The sequence below is a fragment of the Haliotis rubra genome, unplaced genomic scaffold (assembly GCF_003918875.1).
Source record: "Haliotis rubra isolate DU_JTF1 unplaced genomic scaffold, ASM391887v1 Scf46, whole genome shotgun sequence".
In the NCBI taxonomy this organism is placed as follows: Eukaryota; Metazoa; Mollusca; class Gastropoda; order Lepetellida; family Haliotidae; genus Haliotis; species Haliotis rubra.
In genome coordinates this window covers 1,893,364-1,918,224 of record NW_025767146.1, presented here as the reverse complement: position 1 = coordinate 1,918,224, position 24,861 = coordinate 1,893,364, and the positions used below count along the sequence as shown (strand labels likewise).

General features: G+C 38.3%; 1 protein-coding gene across 5 annotated transcripts in view; it reads left to right on the top strand.

Annotated features, from left to right (window-relative positions):
• Window positions 1-719: 719 nt before the first annotated feature.
• LOC124290263 (monocarboxylate transporter 12-B-like) overlaps window positions 720-24,861 on the top strand; it is a 38,088-nt gene continuing 13,946 nt past the window's right edge. The window contains exons 1-4 of one of the 5 annotated variants that reach the window (XR_006901875.1): window positions 720-876; window positions 18,253-20,326; window positions 20,956-21,381; window positions 21,431-23,501. Coding sequence is in view for 1 of the 5 variants with exons in the window: in XM_046726987.1 (XP_046582943.1) it covers window positions 18,430-20,326; window positions 20,956-21,188 (2,130 nt within the window). In the remaining 4 variants the exon portion in view is untranslated. Of the gene's footprint in view, window positions 877-18,252; window positions 20,327-20,955; window positions 23,502-24,861 lie in introns of those variants that run through there. The other 4 variants (XR_006901876.1, XR_006901874.1, XR_006901877.1 and 1 more) reach the window with 4 other exon arrangements.

Below are 24,861 nucleotides of genomic sequence, written 5' to 3'. Positions count from 1 at the left end.
TACGCTTTACCTGCAGTTGTGATATATACCTACACTTTACCTACAGTTGTGATATATACCTACGTTTACCTGCAGTTGTGATATATACCTACACTTTACCTGCAGTTGTGATATATACCTACACTTTACCTACAGTTGTGATATATACCTACGTTTACCTGCAGTTACCTACACTTTACCTACAGTTGCGGCCTACCAGGAGTAACCTAACTTTGCCCATTCTGTTCAGTTTTCAAAGTCCCCGTCGATGTTTGTGGTTGTTTTAAAAAAGAGGCCTACACATGGCTTACACATGCCAACATACTTACCCACAAAGTGTTACGCATTAGAGTATGTATATGGAGTTATGGCATCAATAATCACGTGAAACGTGTAACAACGATGACCGGTGGCAAACAAGGCACCAATTATTCCCTTTGCTGAGCCTAATACAGCCAGTTACTACAAATGTACAAAGGTAAACAACCCAGTTATTCCCAGGCATTATTCCTATGTAGTTGCGTTATCGTACCTTTGGAAAAGAGAACGATTGTGTTTCACTAATAAAAATCGTTTTACTGATAGCCAAAGCTGAGGTAAAACAAAGTATACACAGGATATGTTGACAATATGTTCGTCGTTCCTGCCGAAATGGGTCAACAATTCCAAACTCCTCTGCACCACGCTGTAGGGAGCTTTTATATCAAGGAAAGGTTGGAGGTCATTGGGACGCTGCCATAGGTGAAGGTCGTGAAACACTTCCATATCAGCTGCGACTGTCCTCTTCGTTGTGTAAATCTGATAGTTGATTGTTCGCAGGAAATAAAATGTTCGAAGAACCACCCCCCGTTGCAAACTTCTGATTAATGTTATCTAGAAATACTGCAAGGATATGAGGTAGGTTAATTTATGTTTGCGTTTTTGTAGGCCAAATATTTAGTTGCGTAGTGTAACATATCGGTAGATGGAGTTATTTATTTGACAGACGTCCAAATTGCTTCTCGGCGAAATCTATTTGCTATCCATAACCCCATCAGCACATCATATATATATTATGTTTTACATTGTGGTTCTAAATGAGTATTCTTTCAGTAAGAACTCAGATATACACACTTTGTATGTTTTGTTATTGTTTGAAAATGTAAGAACAGTTTGTTTTGTGAAGAGACAATGGGACCAAAACAATCCGCCAATCAAAGCAGATAATATTTCGATAAAATAGTGCGTTTCTCAACTGCTTTTTTTTTTCCTTCTCTGATTAAACTGAATATAAGTCGCGACTTTATCACCCTCTTTAAGAATTTTAGTCACTTTTATCCTCTATACTGGATCATGTGAAATAGTGTGATAAAACAAAGCATTTTGCTGCATCTTTGATGATTGTATGAATTCTTGAACTGGATTTTATGATATATTTCATGTGTATATTTGACAGAAAATAGCAGTTTACACGCTGACTGCTTGATTTTGTGAATATATTAGGATTGTCTGATTGTTCGAAGTGAGGTAAAAACAGTCCATTAACTGCACAGACAGAGGTGGGGAAACTTCGTGACTAGGATAAGGAGTAAAATTAATGTTAATATAACCCACATTTTTATCACTCACAGGGGCATAAGTTTACAAGATCACGATGACTTACTCAGTGCTGACTATTTCTTTCATCGTTTCATTGTATGATATTGAAAGTCCATGAATTTATGAACTTATATGCTATGATTTGCATTTAGAAATCATGATGTTTGATGGATGATAGATTTCTTAGCATTACAAGGGTGATTGGGTGGCATGGTTGTTAAAGTGTTCACTCATCAAATTGACGACACAAGTTCAAATCTTGACATGGTTAAAGCCTGTCGCTGCTGCATCATGGAGAACAATTGAGAACAACCATTCTCAGGTGACCTAGGTTACACAAGCCTTGGTTCAGCGGCAAAAGTCAGGAAGTTCCCTCCCTTAACCTAGCAGTGCCTTAGTTAGGAGCTCTGGGTCACCAGCACAACAACCTCTACCATGCTGATAGCTAGTGTATAGCTATCTGTGTGTACATAACACAAGCCATCAACTTAATTTTGTCACTTAATTCTACCAAGAACACTACACGGACGCCATGCATTCAAGAATATGTAAATAAACATTCAATGTCACACCTTGGTATTGTTACTGTTAGGGGTCCCCTGCATTTTTCATTGTTTATAATACCAATATCTGCTGCATAATAATTGCATTTATAGTGTTGTGATCCACATAAATATAGGTTATCACGCGAGTGTGTTTTGGGATGGTTAATATCCTGCATTAGGAATAATCATTGTATTTAGCGAGCCTTACCGAGCTAAATACATAGTGTTTATTCCTAATGCAGGATATTAACCATCCCAAAACACACGAGTGTGATAACCTATTTATCATACAATGTCATTTTTGCTTTATAATTTAAAAAAATGTGATTTCAAATGCCACAAATCATGAAACTAAACTTCGTGGAATGTCTCTGACGTCACAAATATGTGCGGAGTAATACATTACGTCACAAGCCCGGTGACATAATTTTCTCCTGATCACTCAGCGGTCATCTAGTTCCCAGTAAGCTTTTATGCTAAAGCATGTATTGTTGTCAACAAATCTTAGCTTACGTTTGAAAAATAACAACAAACTCACGTGGAACTTCAGAAACCTTCAATTAAGCTTTTGAACAACCAAATACGCTTTAATGTTAGCGTGACACTGTGCACCGTTCTCTCGCTAACACTGACAGTCGGTCGGGGAACTGATGTTGGTATCTTCGTAAGCCTATCAATTTCTATCTTCGCTTTGTAATCGACTCGGGGCCGTGGGGTAGCCTAATGGTTAAAGCGTTGACTCGTCACGCCGAAGACCCGGGTTCGAATCCCCACATGGGTACAATGTGTGAAGCCCATTTCTGGTGTCCCCCGCCGTGATGTTGCTGGAATATTGCTAAAAGCGGCGTAAAACCAAACTCAGTCAGTCAGTCAGTGTAATCGACTCCATCTATCAAAACCAGGCATGAATTTTCTGGGATCAAAGCCCTGACAGTACCGTAACCACGGCCGTTAATCCGGACACGACCGCCAACCCTTGACGCCATGTTTGTTTACACTGTGAAAGTAGTCCCTGAAATTTGCATATGACCTCTCTAAATTTGCATCGATATCTGTATATGACCCCAACGGATACCAAAAATATCCGTTGGCTTTATCCTGCTGAGAACACTATCCATTGTATGATAAACAATAATATATATTGAAATAGAGTTACAGCTTGTCAGTATATTGCTTAGATGGCTGTTAGTGCCGTATATTTTACAGCTTCAACAAAAACGTTTGGACTCAAAAACATTATGATTATAAATATATAGTTATGAATATGAATATTTTTTCATGAATACTTTGTTGAAAATCAAGGAATGAAAACATGTGATGTAGTTGCATAAGATGAAACATTTAAAGCAACAGTGATGTCGCTATTTTTTCTTGGCACCATGACAAAGCAACAGTTTGGATAACAATGTATTACATTTACACAGCGCATATAGCCAAATGGCAGTGCATTAGGGTCTTGGCACCCCATGACACAAGTCATACTACAGTATGGCCTGGATATACAATGTTATATTACATTTACACTGCTTATAAATCTTATACTTGTTAATAACATACATAACAAAACAAACCTAGTTCCCAAGTCAAAAGCACTGTTATTATATACAATGAACACTGTATATAACTATTCAGACCGCCTCCGTGGTGTAGTGGTTAGAGCGTCCGCCCGGAGAGTGGAAGGTCGCGGGTTCGATCCCCGACCGCGTCATACCAAAAGACGTTAAAATATGGTACTTGTTGGTCCCTGTCTGGCGCGCTCGTCATTAATGGGTACAACAAGGACTGGTCGGCTCGGAGTCAGTATACTGTGTCTGAGTGGGCTATTCATGCTTCACTGCGGCATGGTATCTCAGTGGGCTAGCACTATAAAACCAGCTTCAGTCTGGGCTAGTACAAGCAGCCGCACATACACATGCATACACACGCATGCACGTCGTCATATGAGTGAAATATTCTCAAGCACGACGTTAAACCCAATTTCACCTCACCATAACTATTCAATTCTAGTAGCCACGAATAATGATACCATGAGAAGTCAGTATCAAAATGATAAAAGGGCCATGTGGTTTTGCAGTGACCACTTGTGTATTCTATAACCTGGCAAAAAAGATAGTTTATGTGATGCAGATGTAATAATTCAGTCTCACTGAGTGTGAGTTCATTGGGGTATTAACCTACACAGAAAATGTGTTAAACGTTATATATGAACACCAGGACTGGCAACAGTAGAAGGTCACTCGAGATGTTTAGTTACCCATAGATGCATCAAAGGGTAAATCTAATATTTATCATAGTTGTTCATTTTACTGTGTATGGTATCATGTGTGATGTGAAATCATGCAGTGTTGTTACCATGCGACTTTCATGTTTTACGTGTATTTGCATGCAAGCAGCTTAAAATTAGGTGGGTTGTTGTGGTTTATTTTGCATATTTTAAGTAAATATGAAGCTCATCCAGCAGCCTGTGTCGATTTACATATCTGGCATTCACTTTTAGGTTGCTTTAAACTATTTTTGAGATATTAGTCAATATTTTGTCAAATGTGAGATGATAGACATTTGTATATTTTGTTATGAAACCTTAAGCTATTCAAGGCAGTTGTTTTACCTTGGTTTGGTGGCCACACTACAAGTGACATCTGAAACATTAAATTCTTAGATTTGACATGATATAACTTAATAATAACATTCACATCAGTAAACTTAATGTGTAATAAGAGACTGACTTTTCAGTCCATTGATAAAGTTTCTTTGTCAACTTATGTTTTGTATGTGCTTTACGGCACTGCTTAAATGTTTTAGCATCCAAACCATAAATTTATGCATATTAGATGCTGACTTTGTGTTTGATGTAAAACCCCCACTGTCAAGTGATGTGATCCACATATGATCAGTTAGTTCCTAACCAGACTCACATGAAAACAGTTTGGAAATGAAAACAGTCATCCTAGTACAGGAGCAAACTTTCTTGAACACCTACCACTTACATGTGTCACTATGCAGGTTGTTCCTGGGGAGCCTACATGACATTTCAAGATACTTGTAATCCCAACTTATGGGGTAGGTAAAAACATGGAGGCAGTCTTTTTGTCAGGTCCTTATTGTATAAACTAGGTCTCTTTTGTGATATATCTGCACGGTTGGATAGATACAATATTTGTCACATGAATCTTAAACATGAATCACGAAGCACAACACAGAGTTACTTTTTTAGTTTTTGAAATTTTGCTTTTAGATAACACAGTGGGAGTCATGGCAGCCATTTTCAAAATGGCTATCATTTTGGAAAATCAACTTTCTGACAACAATGTGGTACAAGAGTTTATGACAGTTCTTACAAAATACTGTATTGACCTGTAACAATACACATCTAATCATTTATCATATAGTGGGTAGGTTTCTCAGGCATGATAAAGCCAGTGGATAAATAGTATCATCTTGGGTCATATATGGATAAAAAATGTATCTGTGAAAGGTCAAGTAGGTATATGTACTCGAATCTTGGGCAGTTATGATTCACTCATATGAATCGAACCATATCTTTGGATGAATTAATTTTGTTATTTCGCGATCACTGGAACTGAATCTTCATGATTTTGTTTAAAAGGAATGTTTTTACTTGAAATTGGGTGTTTTTTAATCAAAAAAGATATGCAAAATGGAATGTATTCAAGCCAGGCAGGATAAAAGTCACTGCTCTTAAATTCATTTTGACAGTTGGTTTACGAGTCATTGTCATGATAAGTTTACTCTGTGAACATGGTCATACAGGTCTATGAATTTCATTTGTTATCGTTTCACTGAATGTAATGAGTAATTCATCAACTGCTCATTTGTTATTGTTTTCGCTACCCAACATTCGTGTTGTATCATATTCACACCATGATGATTCATTGCAGCCCTTAGTGGGTACTGCTTTCAGTGTTTACAAACAAACAATGTTTTGATACTTTAAACAATCAAACTTTGATGTGAGGTCTCAATACACCAGCAACACAGTAGCATGTCTTCATTTGGTTGACAAACAAATTAAATGCACAAGACAACAATTCTCTGAAAATATTTAATCAGCACGGGTATGTTTAAAACAACATGAACAAGACTGGTTTCAGTTCATTCCCTGTTTTACATTTCCACTGTTTTAATTTCAATTACACCCTTTATGTACTGAATTGGATAGACACAGTAGCTCCAGAGTAAATGAGTGCAGTAGCTTATTCAGGTCATAAGGTTGCTTTGCTAATTCTTGTAACAAACCAGTATGAAGGCACCTTTCACAATTGTTGTAAACTGTTTTACCATAGGCATGCATTTCAGTGTTTAAAGAAAACTGAAACTGACCAACTATAATTTTAATTTTAATTTTAATTTTAATTTTAATTTTAATTTTTATATAAAGTGGACCACATATGACATGATTCAAACAATGTGCTTAAACAACCCCAAATAAATGCATGTGCTTTGTATTCTAATTTAATCATAATTGCCTTTGGCGTTTCAGAACGCCAGTTAAGTACACTGTTAATTCAAATTCAAGTCCAGTGACAAAACAATTGTTATTCCGAATGCTACATCAACACTGATACATTAAGAAGATAAATTGTTTTGTTGGCTGAGGTCTCCTGTAACAGCCGGGCTGCTGGCCAGGCAGCATTCCACACATACACACTGTGTTCATTGTCCGACTCTCATTGTTGAGACATATTTTATGAATTGAGGGATTTGTTGAAAATAAAATTGGACAGCTAGCAACTTGAGAATGTGTAAAATAAATATACCAAGATTGAAGTGTCATGGAAAACTGTAGACAAATACAAGTACTATACAAGTACCCATAAACCCTTATAATGTAGGTATTCAGAATGTTAAATTAACACAGACACATTTATTGTGACTAATTTTCTAAGACATTTGTTAACTTAATGGTTTGGCTAAACCCAAAATTGAACAACTAACAGTAACAACATAATAATCCTCTTTGTAAGGTATTCAGAAGTTGGAAGAACATGAATGTGTGACACATCTTTATATGTATATATATATATATGATTATGAACTTCTTTTGTGACAAAGAAAAAAAAGAAGTTGTCATCCATAAAAAGGTGTTATGTATAATAGTAATCTGTAAATAACATGTATAGAAACTAAACTGTCTGTGACAGTGCAAGAGAAAATAAAAGCGCCCAGATTTTGTATACAATTTCCCATTAGCCCCCATTTGCCCACAGACTTTTACAGAACTATCACAAATAGACCACAATGGCATAGCATTTTTTTTCAATGGTTTCGAAATTGTTGTTTGTCAAGTTTAGAGATTTTTTTTAGATTTTAGGTTTCTTTTCAATGCAGTTATGGAAAACGGGGCATTATGTTTTTTTCTGTTCGCTCATCCAAACTCTTTGACAGTGAACCACACTATGTACAAGTTTCCTTAAACTTAAAATGCTGTGATAGTTTATGAAATAATTTTGATAACCTGATTTGTGAATTTAATTTCTAAATTGCTGATGTTAACCTTGACCCAGATCTATATGTTATCCTTAAAAGATGTCGAGATGAATCCCAGTTGTTATGTACTCATGTAGTGTTACTTAAGATGCATTGCTTCAAGATACTTGTTGGCACAGAATGTTACATTGCATTGATATTTTGGTTAATCTTTATAGCTCTGTTAACTGGCATTTGTCTAACATTGTGTCTAGTAAACCTGGGTGTTTGTCAGTCGGAGTAATGACTCTGAGCCCATGTAGATTATCTGAGTCTTGAATTATCCCCTAATGATCACATTGCAAGAATTGGGTAACAGTTGTGTGTACCAGCATTGCTTTAAAGTTGGCTGAGGATTGGTATAGCAGCTGACTTGTTCCTTTTTATCTGGAGCTGTGCCATTGCTGATCTCCTTGTACCTGTGAAGGATAGTGAGCGTCTGCGTGATAAGCGGTGTCTTCAGAGAGGTTTGGGAAATGTCTCCATACACAGCTGAGCGTGAACTCTGAGTGCAGGTTGATGTTATGTAACTGATAGTAATAACAAAGATGGTATTAATACTTGGCAGGACTCCACTTTGTACTTATGGGCCGGTTACTGAGTGAGTCTACGAACCAGCAAGTAGAAGAGTTTGTGGTGTTTCTGTTTTACTTGATGTTGACTGAAGAGCTGTGATTATTACAGGGAAACATGTGACAGTGTCGGAAGATTGTGGTGAATGAAAACATAGTGGCGTATACAGATTACTAGGTATAAGATCTGCCAACTGTACAAGATAAGGTCCAGATTCAGTGATCACTAGTGCGGGTTGGCAGGACGAACCCAGGGATGTGACAGTTCCAGTTATGGATAGTAGAAGAGGAGGAAGATGTCTGGTAGAGGAATATTCCTTATTGCTGCATGATACTTTTGAAGGTGACAACTGAAAGCTTGTTTGTTGTGACTGGCGGCTGCTGACAGGATTCCGCTGTCTTGTGTGATATCACTTGCCTGAAATACCAGCTGCACTGTGGTGTGCCAGCTCCCCTGCATCGCCTGCTCCTCCTTCCCCCACCCCTCCCCTCTACAACCACCAGCCAGCAGGCCTCCTCGAAGTGATAATCACCCACCTTCCTGCACCAATGTTTCTTTTACACTTTTATGATCAACAAGTCTCGACTTTGCAGCATGTTCTATCTTTTCTAGAAATAGGTGTAAGGTAAGATTGATTAGTGTAAATAAGTACTGTTTCTGCTGAGCGGTACAGTCAGTGGTTCCTTAGATCTATGGGTAAGAGTTTATTGCTTTGAATGTGTGTTGTGTGAGCTCTGTGAGCAGATGACCTGATCCTGTTGTCATCCAATGCATGATCATGTATGTTGATATGGTCTTGTTTCACGTGTGTAAACAATAGTGTAGATGGTCACACTGCTACGGCTGTTTGATCTTCAGAGTTCATTTGATATCTGGTATGGTGCATGTCCTTATTTACAAGCAGTTTTATCTCAGCATTATTACATTGTTAATGTCATGTGCTCATGCATTTCTATGCATTCATTTAATTTACCAAAATTCTAGAGATCATGTAAATATGCAGGAAGCCACAATGTGATACATACTTTGAGAATTATGAGGCCGGTCGTGAAATGGCGTGTCACATCTACAAGATTATTATGCTGGATAGCTTCTGAAAATGTGTATAAATATGTTATGTAGGTGTGATAACACTGAAAACATCTTTACAGTGAAATTGAATTGATATATTTTTCAGAAATAATAATAGATTATGTTTGTGCATGATATGTATCAGTGCATCAGCTGTCAATCCTCTATTTAAGCAGTTTGACAGCACACCGTGAATCAGTACACTCCTGTAGTATATGTCAGACATGCTAATAGTCACAACCATTGTTAAATGTAACATTTATTCCCAAAGGTTAAATCCCCTGGGACCTATGTCCTGTGATGATGCCTGGATCATCTAGATACCTAACAGTAGAATACTACTTTCCCCTCTTACATTCATTTACAGTTGAAGTCCTGGTGCATGTTGTACATCAGTTATGTTATACATACAACAATTATAATAACATATCTATGCACCATACGTGATTGCTCCTGTATTAATAATTGAGACGCAGTGATATGAACAAATATTTCATCACTCTTTTGAAGCGTGGCATTTGTATCATTTCACTGCATTATCAGAATGTTTTGCAAGGATTTCACTGGGTCTGTATAGTTATGAGTCCTTTGATCTTATAGTAATTAATTTGAAGGGCCTAGGTATGAATGTAGAGGTACAAGAGTGATCGTTTTGAGGCAATAAATATAACATAAAGTATGTGTGATTCAAGTGCTAGTGTATGTCTTAACAGAAGTTATGGACGACCCAGTTCTTTCATACTATCATAGTTGACCATGACCATGCTGTCATGCCAAATATCATATGGCCCTAACTTCTAGTCTGTCCCAGGGTATGATTTCTACTTTGTTTCACTACATGGGCTAGGTGCAGCCAAGTAAGTTAACCAGGCGCACTATTAAGATATTGGCTGCTCCATGTTATCAACAAAGCTATTGCTCAGTCACACTCAGCAGACAGACAGTGGGGTGAAAGGGTTATTCATGATCCATTTCAATGTCTCTGAAAAAACTGTTCACATACCACGATATCTGAAAGAATGTATTGATAGATGGTTGCTTATTAATGGCAAGTTTCTTTCATAGAAATAATTTCTTTTCCACTTGGCAAAATCACCTGGTCCACCATTACAAGTGAAGTATTACACAGTGACCCCATAAAATATCACAAGATTGTGTACACAACGTATGATCTTGGTAACTGATTTATGAGCGTGAAAACAGATTTGTTTAAATTTTTGTGTCCAGTAATTGATTCTGCTGATACACATGATAGGAGAAGACTAATTTAAAATGTTACCGACACTGGTGCAACCTGACAATGAAAATTACCTACAGGAGCAATATTTGACCTACAACATTTGGTGCAGTCTGGATATATGGAAATCTGTTCCTGTGTTCCAACATTCATGCATTCCTTTCAGAACATACATATTCAATCTAAGTACCATTCGGGTTTCAGTTTCATTTCAATGATTGCAACGTCTGTTTTATTTTATGGTTGAATGAGACTTGGATGTTATGTTCATCCATTTTACATGTACATACATGTTGTAAACCCTTGATCATGTTGATTGTGTGTTGAGAAACACTTCCTGGTGCAGTCCTATAATATTACAACCGGAATGTGGTAGCCAATGCATAGAGACACTGCCACAGGCAGCAGCTTGTGCCACAAAGCAGGCTGTGAAGTTAATTCTTCTATTATGGAGATGTGTGTATTTATATATATGCAAACCAACAAAAATGTCAAGTGGGACAAGTTCAGAAATGCTAAACATATTAGAATAGGGATTGACATTTATATTTCAGTGAAAGGAGGCCACTACATTATCATGCAGTAATATTTACAAAAAACTTCCTGGGAATCAATGCAAATATGTTCTTAAGTTGAAATGAGGTTTCACATTCACATTTCAGTGAAGGGATGCCATTACATAACTAAAGGGTAATATCTAAAACACAAACCTCCTGTGAATCAATGCAAAGACATAACAATGGTAAACCATTATCCTGATCAATGTAATCAGTACATGAACTGTTACTGGATACATAGTTGAGGTGTGAGTTTAGCTCATGCTTGTGAATCGGAGAAGTGTAATATCCTAGCATTTATTACACATGGATGATTATATCTATTAGTGCCAGGTGACACCATTAACTCAATATTGTTCATGTCACAGCAGGTGATGATGGTATTTTCACAAGTGTCCAAAGCTGTATTATTTTCAACTGACCTGGTTTTGTAAAATCCTGTGCATAACCTATGTCATTTGTGTTGACAAACTTCTGATTATGACTTATGTTGGCTGCTATCAAAATGTATCTTCAGAGCTGTTTCTTGTAGTGATGTGCCTTATCATCTACCACTTCTATAAATAGTAATTTGTTTTTTGCAATTGCAAAAGTTTATATGGGGTCAAAAAAACAATCCAAAATAATTTTTTTCGTAAGTTTACATTTTTGGCCAATGAATACATGAGAATTTTATTTTTTGAGTGGGGAATTTTTTAATTTTTTTTCTTATTCTTGAAAAAATATGACCTTTGGATCCATAAAACAAGAAATAAAATTGGCCTGACCTAAACATTAGTTTTCATACGATCATAAGTGGAGGTCCACCCTGAGTGGAGGTCACGAAACATAGACAATATTTCCCGAACAACCCATGCAGATTAACCATGAAACTAAGTGGATGTTCTGGTCAGACTCAGATGATTGCATGTCGTGATACTGCACCAGCCTGAAAGCCATAGATCAATCACTGGCAAGTCTGGTCCAAACTTGATTTTGAATTTTACAGGCCAAACAGATAAAATATCACTGAGTGTAGCATTAAACACAACAGAAACTAAAAAGCCAGGCTAGTGTATATCATAATGACAAGCAGTTCCATAACAGTTGGTGAATTCAGGAAGTAATCCTGATTTATGTCTTGTGTGCATATGTCCTGGTAATAGCCATAGTCAACTGACTGTACATGCTGTCTGCATTCCCAGAGAGGCTTACAAAGTTACAACATTGTTGATAGCAAGGGATTTGTTTTACATCAGTTCCCACTAATAAGCACAATAAAAATATACTGTGAGAATCAGCTTTTGTATCTGTATCTATTTGGATTGATTAGAGATAGTAGAGTTTTGTGAAAATTGAAACCAGAGTAGCATTGTTACATATTTTATGTACAGAAATAGAATTAGAATATTATGTGTCCCCCAGAAAATCTGTGGCAAAAAGAGGTAATTTACGGATCATTTAGTTAGTGTTGGTACTTAGCTTGTTGAGACTGATTGTAGTGGATCATTGATCATAATATCATATCACTGGATTGTCTGGTCAAAACCTGTCCTACATATCCAGCATGTTAGACTAGTAAAGTCCATGAATTCTTTCATTACACGAAATATCTCTGTGTTGAACATACATTAATATTTTCAACATGTTCTAATTTTATGCTTATGTGGTCATGGAATAAAGCTGGATAGACTGGTTTTGATTAAATGTCATGCAGATCTTTCAGTCGTGGTATGGGATGACTAACTTGTCCATGACACAATATCAGGCCAAAGAATGCAAACAATTGTCCCTGTATGCAGGGACATATTTATTCTACCTACCAAAGCTGGTATGTTTGTAGGGTATATAATACATGGGCCTGCTGTTTGATGTCAAAGGAATGAAAGATTAGATCTGACTCTTTGCATGACTCTTGTAAACAACATCTCCAATGAATAGACTTCATCTGATCATGCATGTAGCGAATCTGGATAGTGTAGTAGGCTGTGCAGCATTGTTTAAGCTGAATGGACTATAGTGTTAAAGGTTGAGGGGTGGACACAGATGTTTTGCATGTATTCATCTCCATATAGCTTGCAAATGTCACTTTACAAATTTATCATTCACGAGTCACACAGACCTCATAGGCGGATCCAGGAATTTTCTGGGGGGTGGGGTGTGTGTTTTTTTCGAACACCCACCCACCCCTTTTGACTCTGCCAGTGCAAAACATTAACTTCAGTGTGGTCTTTAGTCATTTTCAAAAGGGGGGATTGGAACTGCATCATCTCAACATACAGGTCGTGATTTGGAAATCAACATGTAGTGGTTGTCTGTATTGCATTCAATACAAGTTCTACTTACACAAGAAAACATTGTTCGTCATGCCGAAGACCAGTGGGTTCAATTCCCACATTGGCACAATGGAAACCAATTTCTGAGGTCCGCCATGATATGTAATATTGCTGGATAACTATGCTAAAATCACTGTGAAGCTAAAACTGATGGCTATTACAAATCGGGCCATTTATAAACATAATGACAATATTGGTTGTAACACTTGTGGTATTTCAAGAACGACAAAATGACCTGGAACAGGTACATTCTTCATGCTATCATATGCAGCTTTACTGACTGACTGAGTTTAGTTTTACGCCGCTTTTAGCAATATTCCAGCAATATCACGGCGGGGGACACCAGAAATGGGCTTAACACATTGTACCCATGTGGGGAATCGAACCCGGGTCTTCGGCGTGACGAGCCAACGCTTTAACCACTATGCTACCCCACCGCCCCTATGCAGCTTTAAAATGTTGATTGAGATATATGTGATGAAATGGATCGGAGAACATTTTAATGGCATAAATGATGCTTTAGTGACATATGTAATGATGGGAAATATATAATTACTATGTTAATTAACTCAGAGATGTCCACTTGGTACAGGTAGATTTATATCAGTTAGATACTCAGCTGACTACAACTATTTTAACAGTTAATGTTATCACTCCACACAGGCATGTTCCATGATTGCTCACTCCAGGAGATATTTCACTGGGGTAATGTGCGGTATACTGCTATGTGAATGTATGTCTAGTAACTATTGAAGAACAATCATTGTGTGGAGAATTTGCCTGAGATGAACCCAGACTAGTGGAGTGCAGTACTATGCTAAATGCCAGCCACTGATATCCTTATATTGCTCAGTAAAGTACATATACAGCTGTATAAGTATCAGTATTTACCCCACCAATCTTCACTACACATTACATTCAATAGATAACCTTTATCATTGCGGAAGAAATTAGCCCAATAACAGTTATTTGGGCATGTCACAAAACACTGGTCAGTGCTTTGACAATAGTGACACTCAATCTACGCCAGACACCTTTTACACAATTTGTTTGAATTTTATTGTTATTAGATAGGTGTGCATATTTTAGACATGTCAGGATAGTGTTAAATACCAGATTGTATTCCCCAATCTCTCTGTGTTGACATGTAATTGATCGTGTTCATTCCAGCTGCCTCAGTTTCCCTACTGTTGTTGTTTTGACTATTTCAAAGGCTGATATTGATATCATTTAATATGTGCAAGGTCACTGATCGAAAATTCAATGTTTACATCTATGTTATTCTCTGGCAAACAACAAGTAAATTTGCCAAACACTATACAGAGAAAGTGTGCAGGTCAAGTCTCCGTGACTGTGACTTCAGGTCATGTGATGACAACTCTGCTCATTAACTCTCGGTAGTTTCCTACATACAAGGTTTTGAAGATTTTTAGACTACTTATGACTTCCCAAATCTATTTCTTCAAGTCACTTATGTATATTTGCTGTATAAATGATTTCATCAATGCTTATGCCGTGCAGACTGCAGTAAGCATGGCAGGGGAAGGCGTCTGGCAAGAGCCACATAAGAAACAATCAGAGATTCCACTGTATGATAACTAATTTGTCATATTGCCAGTTCTCCAGGGAGAGAGTACATTTCATTACAGAAGCCTCTATATTTATGAATCTCAGAACTCATCACCCTTTCAAATATCTACCCTAATCAGGGGTGGAATAACTTTAACATTGTTAGTGTACTCTGGTACAGTGGCACATGTAAAATCACTTGCCCTGATACTTTTTCCACTCTACTGGCTGATTTTCTTGTTGATTTTTATCCCCACGGCATGTAATGCGGGGGGATATAGTCGTCGCCTCGTCCGTCCATCCGTCCGTCCATAATCATTTTGTTACGCAGCATAACTCAAAGACCATTTGATATTTTTCAACAAAAATTGGTAGATATGTCAAACATAACCTAAGGTGGTGCCTTTTGCTATTTACAGATTATTGTCATTTTTAATTTTCGCGGTTTCCATGGAAACGTTTTGGACTTAGTCTTAAAGAGGAGTAGGCTTTGTTTCCGGAGCGTAACTAAAAAACCGTTCAATATTTTTCAACAAGACTTGGTAGATATATCAAACAGAACCTTAAGTGGTGCCTTTTGCTATTTGCAGATTTTTGGCATTTTTATTTTTCCCGGTTTCCATGGAAACGATTCGGACTTAGTCTCAAAAGGGAGAGGTGGGTTTCGTTTCCGGAGCACAACTCAAGAACCGTTCAATATTTTTCAGCAAAACTTGGTAGATATATCAAACAGAACCTTAAGTGGTGCCTTTTGCTATTTGCAGATTTTTGGCATTTTTATTATCCCCCGCAACGCGTTTTGCGGGGGTATTAAAATGGACTCCGGAGCAGAACTCTAAAACCGTTCAATGTTTCGACTTCACCAAACTTGGCACATACATATATCTGGTGGTGTACTGGTGCCTTTTGGTAGTTTTGGAATTCTGAATAAAATATTTTGGCGTTTCCATGGCAACAAGTTTCACTTTGACTGACATTGGTGATATTGCTATTTTCCGGAGCAGAACTCTTAAACCGTTCACTATTTCTTCACCAAACGTGGCACATAGATTGGTCTGGCGGTGTACTGGTGCCTTTTGGTAGTTTTGGAATTCTGAATAAAATATTTTTGGCGTTTCCATGGCAACAATTTCGACTTAGACTGAAATTGGTGGTAGTGCTCTTTTCCGGAGCAGAACTCTAAAACCGTTCACTATTTCTTCACCAAACTTGGCACATAGATTGGTCTGGCGGTGTACTGGTGCCTTTTGGTAGTTTTGGAATTCTGAATAAAATATTTTTGGCTTTTCCATGGCAACAAGTTTGACTAAGACTGAAATTGGTGGTAGTGCTTTTTTCCGGAGCAGAACTCTAAAACCGTTCAATGTTTCGACTTCACCAAACTTGGCACATACATATATCTGGTGGTGTACTGGTGCCTTTTGGTAGTTTTGGAATTCTGAATAAAATATTTTGGCTTTTCCATGGCAACAAGTTTCACTTTGACTGACATTGGTGATAGTGCTATTTTCTGGAGCAGAACTTTAAAAACCTTTCAATACTCTCCTTCCACTTTTCTATATACACACCTAAGTATTTGACATAATCATAACTCGTAGACATAATCATGGAGAGTATTTTACCATTGCGGGGGATATTGATGACTTTGTCTTCTTGTTTTTCCTGGTTTCCATGGAAACAAATAGAACTTAGTCCCAAAAGGGAGGGGTGGGTTTCGTTTCCGGAGGACAACTCAAGAACCGTTAAATATTTTTCAACAAAACTTGGTAGATATATCAAACAGAACCTTAAATGGTGCCTTTTGCTATTTCCAGATTTTTGGCATTTTTATTTTTCCCGGTTTCCATGGAAACAAATCGAACTTAGTCCCAAAAGGGAAGGGAGGGCTTCGTTTCCGGAGCACAACTGGAAAACATTCTCATTCTCTGGAACTGTCTTCCTTTTGATATCAAAACCTCCCCATCTTTACCTGTCTTCAAGTCCAAACTTAAAACCCATCTCTTCTCCAAGTACTATCCTTGGATGGGGCGGTGGGGTAGCCTAATGGTTAAAGCGTTGGCTCGTCATGCCGAAGACCCGGGTTCAAATCCCCACATGGGTACAATGTGTTAAGCCCATTTCTGGTGTCCCCCGCCGTGATGTTGCTGGAATATTGCTAAAAGCGGCGTAAAACCAAACTCAGTCAGTCAGTCAGACTATCCTTGATACCTGCGCTTTGAGCAACTGCAACGGATGGAAAATAACGCAATATAAATGCACTTATTATTATTATTTATATAAACTTCTTAATATCTTTCAGCAAAACTTGGCAGATATGTGAGGCAGATCCCAAAGTGGTGCCTTTTGCTATTTGCAGACTTTTGTGATTATTATTTTCTCGGTTTCCATGGAAACGATTCGGACTTAGTCTCAAAAGGGAGGGGTGGGCTTTGTTTCCGGGACATAACTCAGATGATATAACTGTCAGATGATTTGTTCTTTCAACGATGTGGGGTCCGGGGGGATATGTCATCTTCTGATGACTCTTGTTTTGAATAAGCAACATATTTAACATTAGAACGTCAACTGGACACGGGTACAGCGTCATATACAATTTTTTTGCCCAACAGAAAAAAAATGTAATTTTGGGCCAGATATTACTGTTGTCTCTCAGGTATCAGTAGCTGTATTTCAGTCTCAAAACCTATATATGGTGAAAGTTGACGTAATACACTCCAGTTGGTTGAGATTGGTTCTCTGGATATCTGTTCCTGACCAGCATGTTTTGTCACAGATGTAGAGTCAGGCCATAACCAGGAATAAATATCATATATACATTACAATAGCTGAAGGAAGGAAGGGATTGGGCGTTGTGTATTGTTGGGATGTTACAGGAAGCATCTTTCTAAAGATGACTTGTTGACAACACCCACAAGCTTGTGACATTTCCCAGGGAGGATGTCCCTTTTATGACAGGGAAACCCAGGTTAGAATTATCTTCAGTAACCCATGCTTGTTGTAAGACACGACTAGCAGGATTGCTGACTTAATTGACACATGTCATCCTATCCCAATTGCCTAGATCGATGTTCATGCTGTTGATCACTGGATTTTCTGGTATAGACTTGATTATTTACAGACCGCCACATTTAGCTACATGTTATATATTTTTCGCATTATCAAGATGAAGCTGACATAATTTTCAGTTGTAAGAATATCACATCTATTCCTTTCTGCATATTTATCTGTGTAGTGCAAAACTAGAGAGTATGTAACACAGTATATTTTCTCTTCTTCTGTCTATTTTATGAGTTTATTTTATCCAAAATTGCTAAGTAATGAATATTCCTGTTGGCTTGCAGGGTTTTCCTGGATTGGTGTATCTGTATGGCAAGTCACTGTGGAAAGAAACCTTCCAGGAGCACCAAGACCTCAACACTTAAAAGCATTTTGCACCTCAGCAGGCCAATGACTAAACTATGCCTCTCCACCCTCTTCTCAATCTATGCTGCCGAGTTCTTCAGTAGTAATTCTTTAATATGGCAGAGACTAAGAACTTATCTGTGCCTCGGTCCCGCCACCAGTCTGCTGACAGCAGCACGAGCTGTAACACGGAGCACTCTGACAGCTCCTCCTCGTCTGACAGCTCCGTGGTAAGTCTCCCACATGCTCCAGATGGTGGTTGGGGCTGGGTGGTTGTTCTGGGGGCTTTCGTAGTCTCCGCTGTTTGTGATGGATGTGCATTTTCCTTTGGAGTCTTGTACACAGAACTTTTAGACCATTTTGGTGAGAGCAAAAGTAAAACGTCATGGGTTGGCTCTCTGTTTGTGGGTGTACCACTGGTTTGTGGACCTCTAGCCAGTGCTCTGGTGACCAAATTTGGATGTCGGAAAATGACAATAGTTGCGGGATTTGTCTCCTCTGCCGGATTCATTCTCAGTTCTTTCGGAAACTCGATAGAGATGCTGTGCGTAACATTCGGATTGGTTGCAGGAGGAGGAATGTCGTTGTGCTATGTCACTTCGGTAGTCATAGTGGCTTTTTACTTTGAACAAAAGAGAGCTCTTGCAACAGGACTTGCAGTGTGTGGGTCAGGAATAGGAACGTTTATATTTGCACCGTTGACGGAATTTCTGATTGATAAATATGGGTGGAGAGGCACTGTGCTTATTCTGGGAGGTGTGCTCTTGAATATAGTTGTTTGTGGAGCTTTGTTTCGACCACTTAAGTTTACAAGAGCAGAAAGGAGAAGGAGGGCACTGGAACAGTTCGACAAATTATCCCGAACCATTTCGCGCCAAAGCCTGCCCTCACGAGGACGTAGCCGCTATAGCAGTGAAGTAAGTCACTCAGACAGCTCTGATGAAGACAACAAAGACAACCAATTCGAACTTGAACAAATTAGTCATTCTCAAGTGCAGCTCCCTACATATGTCAATTCAGACCAAAAGACCGAAATTCCACAAGAGGTTCTTGCCAAATTTCGTAAAAATGGTTCAAACATCGAAGTAACCCTTCAAAGATTCTTCCATAGTCTGAATTTCACAGTAACTGATGCGCAGGTAAAGACTGCAGAATTATTGACTGTTACCAGTGATGATCAGATTGTGTTTATGACACAAGAACCTCAGGGAAATAAACTCACCAATGGTGTGTCTAATACAAGCAATGATACTCCTCAAAATCGCCACAAACAGCATCCTCATCGTGGACATGGAGTGTGGCAACGTAAGACACCAGTGAAACCCAGCAAGATGGTACAGTACCTTCCCCTGTATAGGAAGGACATTTTCTATCGGGGAAACCTCCTTAAATTGTCAGGCACACACTACAGATCAAGCAGTTGCCCAGAGTTGTACATAAGTTCATTTGAGGATGATGAAGATGATGATGAGGATGATATATTTGACATATGTCCTCTTTGCAAAATTCTCCGCTTATCAAAACAAGTGAAGAGGGTGATGAAAACAATGTTTGATGTGAAGATTCTCGGAAATCCTTTGTTCTTAGTATTTGCAATCTCCAACTTTATTCTCTACTTCTGGTATGATGTACCATATGTTTTCATGGCTGATAGGGCAACAGAGCTGGGTGTTTCAGAGGAGAGGGCTTCACTGATAATCTCCGTGATTGGCATAGTAAACACATTTGGCCAGGTACTGTATGGCTACCTGGGTGACAAGGACATCAGCCTCAACTTGCTGTATGCTGTGTCCTGCATCCTGTCCGGGGTGAGTGTGTTGATGGTGCCACTGTTGCACTCCTACTGGTACATGTGCACCCTAGCAGGCAGCTTTGGCTTCTTCATCGGCTCTAACTATGCCCTGACCACTGTCATGCTGGTGGAGTTCCTGGGGATAGACAAACTGACCAACGCCTGTGGACTGCTGATGATGATTCAGGGAATTGCCAATCTAATTGGGCCCCCTGTTGCTGGTAAGTGAGACATTATAATCACAATTGGATTTTTTTTCTGAACTCTATGCTGTTAATTACTTACCTCTGTATGTTTGAACATTTATATTTTAGATGAAAATGTTGGAGACTTAAATGTGAATATATTCTAGCTCACTTTACTGAAAGTCAATTGGTCTTATGTCATATCCTTTCATTGTCAAGGCATCAGCTTCCATAAACATCTTCTCAGAACCCCACTGTACCAACAAGGCTGAAACACCACATGCTTGTTCCACTAAGAATCACAAAAGGCACCCATATTGGAAACAATATCTGCTGCATTACTAATCACTGTTATTAAAATTAATGAAATCTTTACCTTTTGTTATACCTTTTGGGATTTTGTATTGGAGCTCAGTATGTTGCAGCTACAATTGAAAAACTAGATGTATTAAACAATTAGCCTAAAAAAATCAAAAGACATTTGACAATGTATATTTGTAGCAGACAATTTCCTTTTTTGTGCACACATTTTCTATGACATATTTTCCATAAAATCCCACTACCCTAGAGAATATTGTATGGTCAGTATATGATTGGTCAGAACTACATCGTTACAGACAAGCAGAGAGAGATTTGGACATGATGGCTTCTGTTGTCTCCCACAGGTTGGATGTATGATGAAACGAAGAGCTATGATGCCACATTCTATGCTGCTGGTGCCTTCATAATCATAGCCGGTGCAATGTTGCTCGTTATCAAGTGTCTGAAGCGGTTGAGAAAGTGGAAACGGATGCGTCACTATAACCGGGATATAGTCGTGAAGGCAACCTCGAGTGGAAGGCGGGTACAGATACAGGAGCCCAGCTGTGTTGTGGTGGAGATCGAGTCTGTAGTGTAAGCGTTGTGGGATATCTGTAGTTCACCCAGTAGCTTAATACACCTTTGTGTTGGGTACTAGTGCCAGACAAGTGCACCTGTCAGGTGCTACATATGTGGAGTGGGTTCTCAGCAATATGTACTGATAACTTTCTCAGGGACATATGGTTGTGTACTGACAGAGGATAAGACTAGGTGTGGCATGTGTGTCTATGGTGAAGCCATGTTGGCATGTGAGTTGCGCGCCACATGGTCTAATGTGAGGTCATGTTGGCATGAGAGCTGTGTGCCAGATGGTCTATGGTGAAGCCATGTTGGCATGTGAGTGTGTGCCAGATAGTCTAAGGTGAGCCCATGTTGGCATGAGAGCTGTGTGCCAGATGGTCTGTGGTGAAGCCATGTTGGCATGTGAGTGTGTGCCAGATAGTCTAAGGTGAGCCCATGTTGGCATGAGATCTGTGTGCCAGATTGTCTAAGGTGAGCCCATGTTGGCATGTAAGTTGTGTGCCAGATGAGAGTTGCATGCCACATGGTCTAAGGTGAGGTCATGTTGGCATGAGAGCTGTGTGCCAGATGGTCTTAGGTGAGCCCTTGTTGGCATGTAAGTTGTCTGCCAGATGAGAGTTGCATGCCTACATGGTCTAAGGTGAGGTCATGATGATAGATGAGTTGCATAACACATGGTCTGAGTCTGTGGTTGAGTCGAGTGACAGGTTGCATACGAATGGGTAAATATATAAACAAGGTGTATATTTTACATATTAATCCAAATATAGAATTGAGGTCAGTGATTTCTTCCTTTTTTTTATATTACTCATCACCTCTCTCAATTTCAATGATGTTAATCTCATATTGTGTACCCTAACAGCTAGCTGGTGTTTAGTCACAGTGTGCACAGATTGGTAGCTCACCTGCACCGAAGATTTGGCTTCATTTGCTATCTATACCCTCAGAAAAAAGTGGGAATGCTTCTCCTTTGGGTAGTTCATAGTTGATCTCATCATTCTTGTTTTGGTTTTGTCTGCATACCATTAATTTTGTCTTTAATTAACCAGAATATATACTTGGAAGACAAGATGACATGTCACTATTTTTTATATTTGATTTTCTTGTTACAAGAAATCTTGTTTGGTGCTTAAATGCGTTATTGTTACAAATATGCTGATGTCTTTGTTTGTGATAATTGTTTTCATTTTTGTGTTGCAAATATGATTTCAATTTAGTTGAAGTCCTTGTTATTTTACCCCTTTAAGCATCAGTGTGATGACAGCGAACTTATATTTCTTGTCAGTTGTGCTTTTTTAGGTATATTTAGTGAAACTGATGTATGTTTTATTTTGAAGCCATGAGAGCATATTCTTGCAATTCCTCTCTTTGTGTCAGGAATGTGTCTCAGGCATCTTTGGCTTCAAGGTAATAGGCTACCTGTTGCAAGTTAAAACCTCGAAATACCTGTCCAATTTGCCATCTTTATTTCAACTCAAATATTGTTGAAAAGTCAGTAGTGCTTTGTTGACACATGCAGGATCACTTATTTCAGTGATAATACAGCCATGATCATTGAACTTTGTGAAATCAATCAATGGTTTCTCCTATTTTCTGATTCAAAAGAGCCTACAAATCAAATGTACTCTTTATGAATCAAACCATTTGTGACTCTTGCAACATTGTCTGTTTATATACTCACAAAAGGTAAAGTTTTCTTTTGTTCATGCATATTTACTTATTATTGGTTGTATGGACAGAATCTTGATCCTCCTCTTCAGAACTGGAAGTGAAAAATCCAAATTGAACCCCTTTTATTCTTGGAAACAAATTGTACATTATTTATAGGTATCAAATATGAAATTGTGTGGATACGAGCGACTTACTGTGAAGAGTTTTGTCCTTTAGGTTTGCCAGGAAGCTTTGCTCATGGGTTTGAATCTTTCTCCTGATTATCGTTCTTGTTATATCAGTTTGTTTAACGTACAGCTCAGATGAGTGTGACATGCAACTCATGTCAATAACATTAGGTTTCTTGTTTGTCGTTCGCACAGCTATCCAAATCCTGTTCTTGAGTTGGATAAGAGACAATTCCAGTGATGCGATATCTATATTAGTATCCCTCTTTGAATATTAATAATCATAATTATCTGCTGGTGTTTTGTTTTTTGTGTTCTGGATCAAGCTCAAATTTGATCTGTGTTTTTTTACTTTGAACATGTACTACTACTAGGGGTTTTATATATCCAACATAATCCTCTCCATGATAACTGTATTATCTTTCGTATTACCCTGGGTTTTACCTCCTTTGTTTGTATGTTGTGCATGCTAATATCACTGGTAGAAGATTTGGCTGAAGAAAGCACCTGTGGTGGTATAAGTATGGTAGTTTAGAATAGGGCACTTTATATACAGTATTCTGGAAACTCAGGATCTGATGGTTCATTTGTGATGTTAAATCAATGGCTGCTACTTCCACCTGAAACATTTCATCCAAAACAAACCTTCATTATAAGGTTACTTAAATCAACTTGTTTGGATCATGAAGGCATGATATTTATATTAGTTTGCGCTAACTGCTTCTTTTCCAGAAAACTTCAGGTTATCTAAAAAACAGCTTAGAAAATACTTGTGAACTGTAGGTAAGGATGGCCTGTTCATTATGTCACCGTTCAAAATGTGATGGAAAACACTATTTGTTAGTTGTTAAAGAAAGTTATGGAAAGAAGTCCTGACACAAACATTCCTGGTTACAAACCACCCCCACCCCACGCACATGTTCACCCATACCCCATTATATATCTACCTTATGGCTAAAGCAAGCTAATTGTTACTCTCTGTCAAATGCTGATCTGAGGACGTTTTGATGACTTACCTGGGTCCATTTCCACAAAGTGAAGGTAACACGCATACCTCAACACAGACTTACCACAGTTGTAGTACCAAGTTTGCTTTGTAGAACTGGGCCCTGATCATGCTGCTGTTTCATGTAACAATTTCATTGATTGATGACTTCATTTTTTGAACGAGGTCAAAAGAACTGTTTTTGTTCTATGCATCAAAATTCCATTACATTCATGAGAACATAAATGTTGATGCAATGCGTATACTGCCAGGTTCTAGTCGGTGGAAGGATGCACGTGTTAGACTCTGTGGAGAGGAACTATAGTTCAGTGTCGAGAGCTTGTATAAATACAGCTACATCATGATCAGTGGCATGTTTTGTATAGGAATTAAACATTGTGTTAAGAAATATTTCTCTATTCAGAATATGCAAAAAAAAACAACCTAGGCCAGGGAAGACAAATACATGCACCTTTAACATAATCTGATACAGTTTTTCTGTCACACTCGTATGTGACATCTTTCACTCTGTGTGTTTTGAATTCCATGTTATTTTATCTCTACTCATATTATGCACATTCTAGAGTAGTACTGTGTGAATATTAGGGAGGTAGTTTCTGTATATATTATTTACATATTTTACAAATATTACAATATCATCTCATGCATGTGCTGTCACCTCAGTTGTTTGACTAGCTCTGCATGTGAGAGTGTTGGTCACTTTAGGTTTTCTGACACCCAGAAAGAGAGTATAAGTCTCGTAGTTGTTTGTAACTGATCACTGTTGAACGTTGGTATATGTCATCTTGCATTCGAGTTCTTTATCTAAATTCACTGGATGTTTTGAAAATGCGTTTTGAGATTTA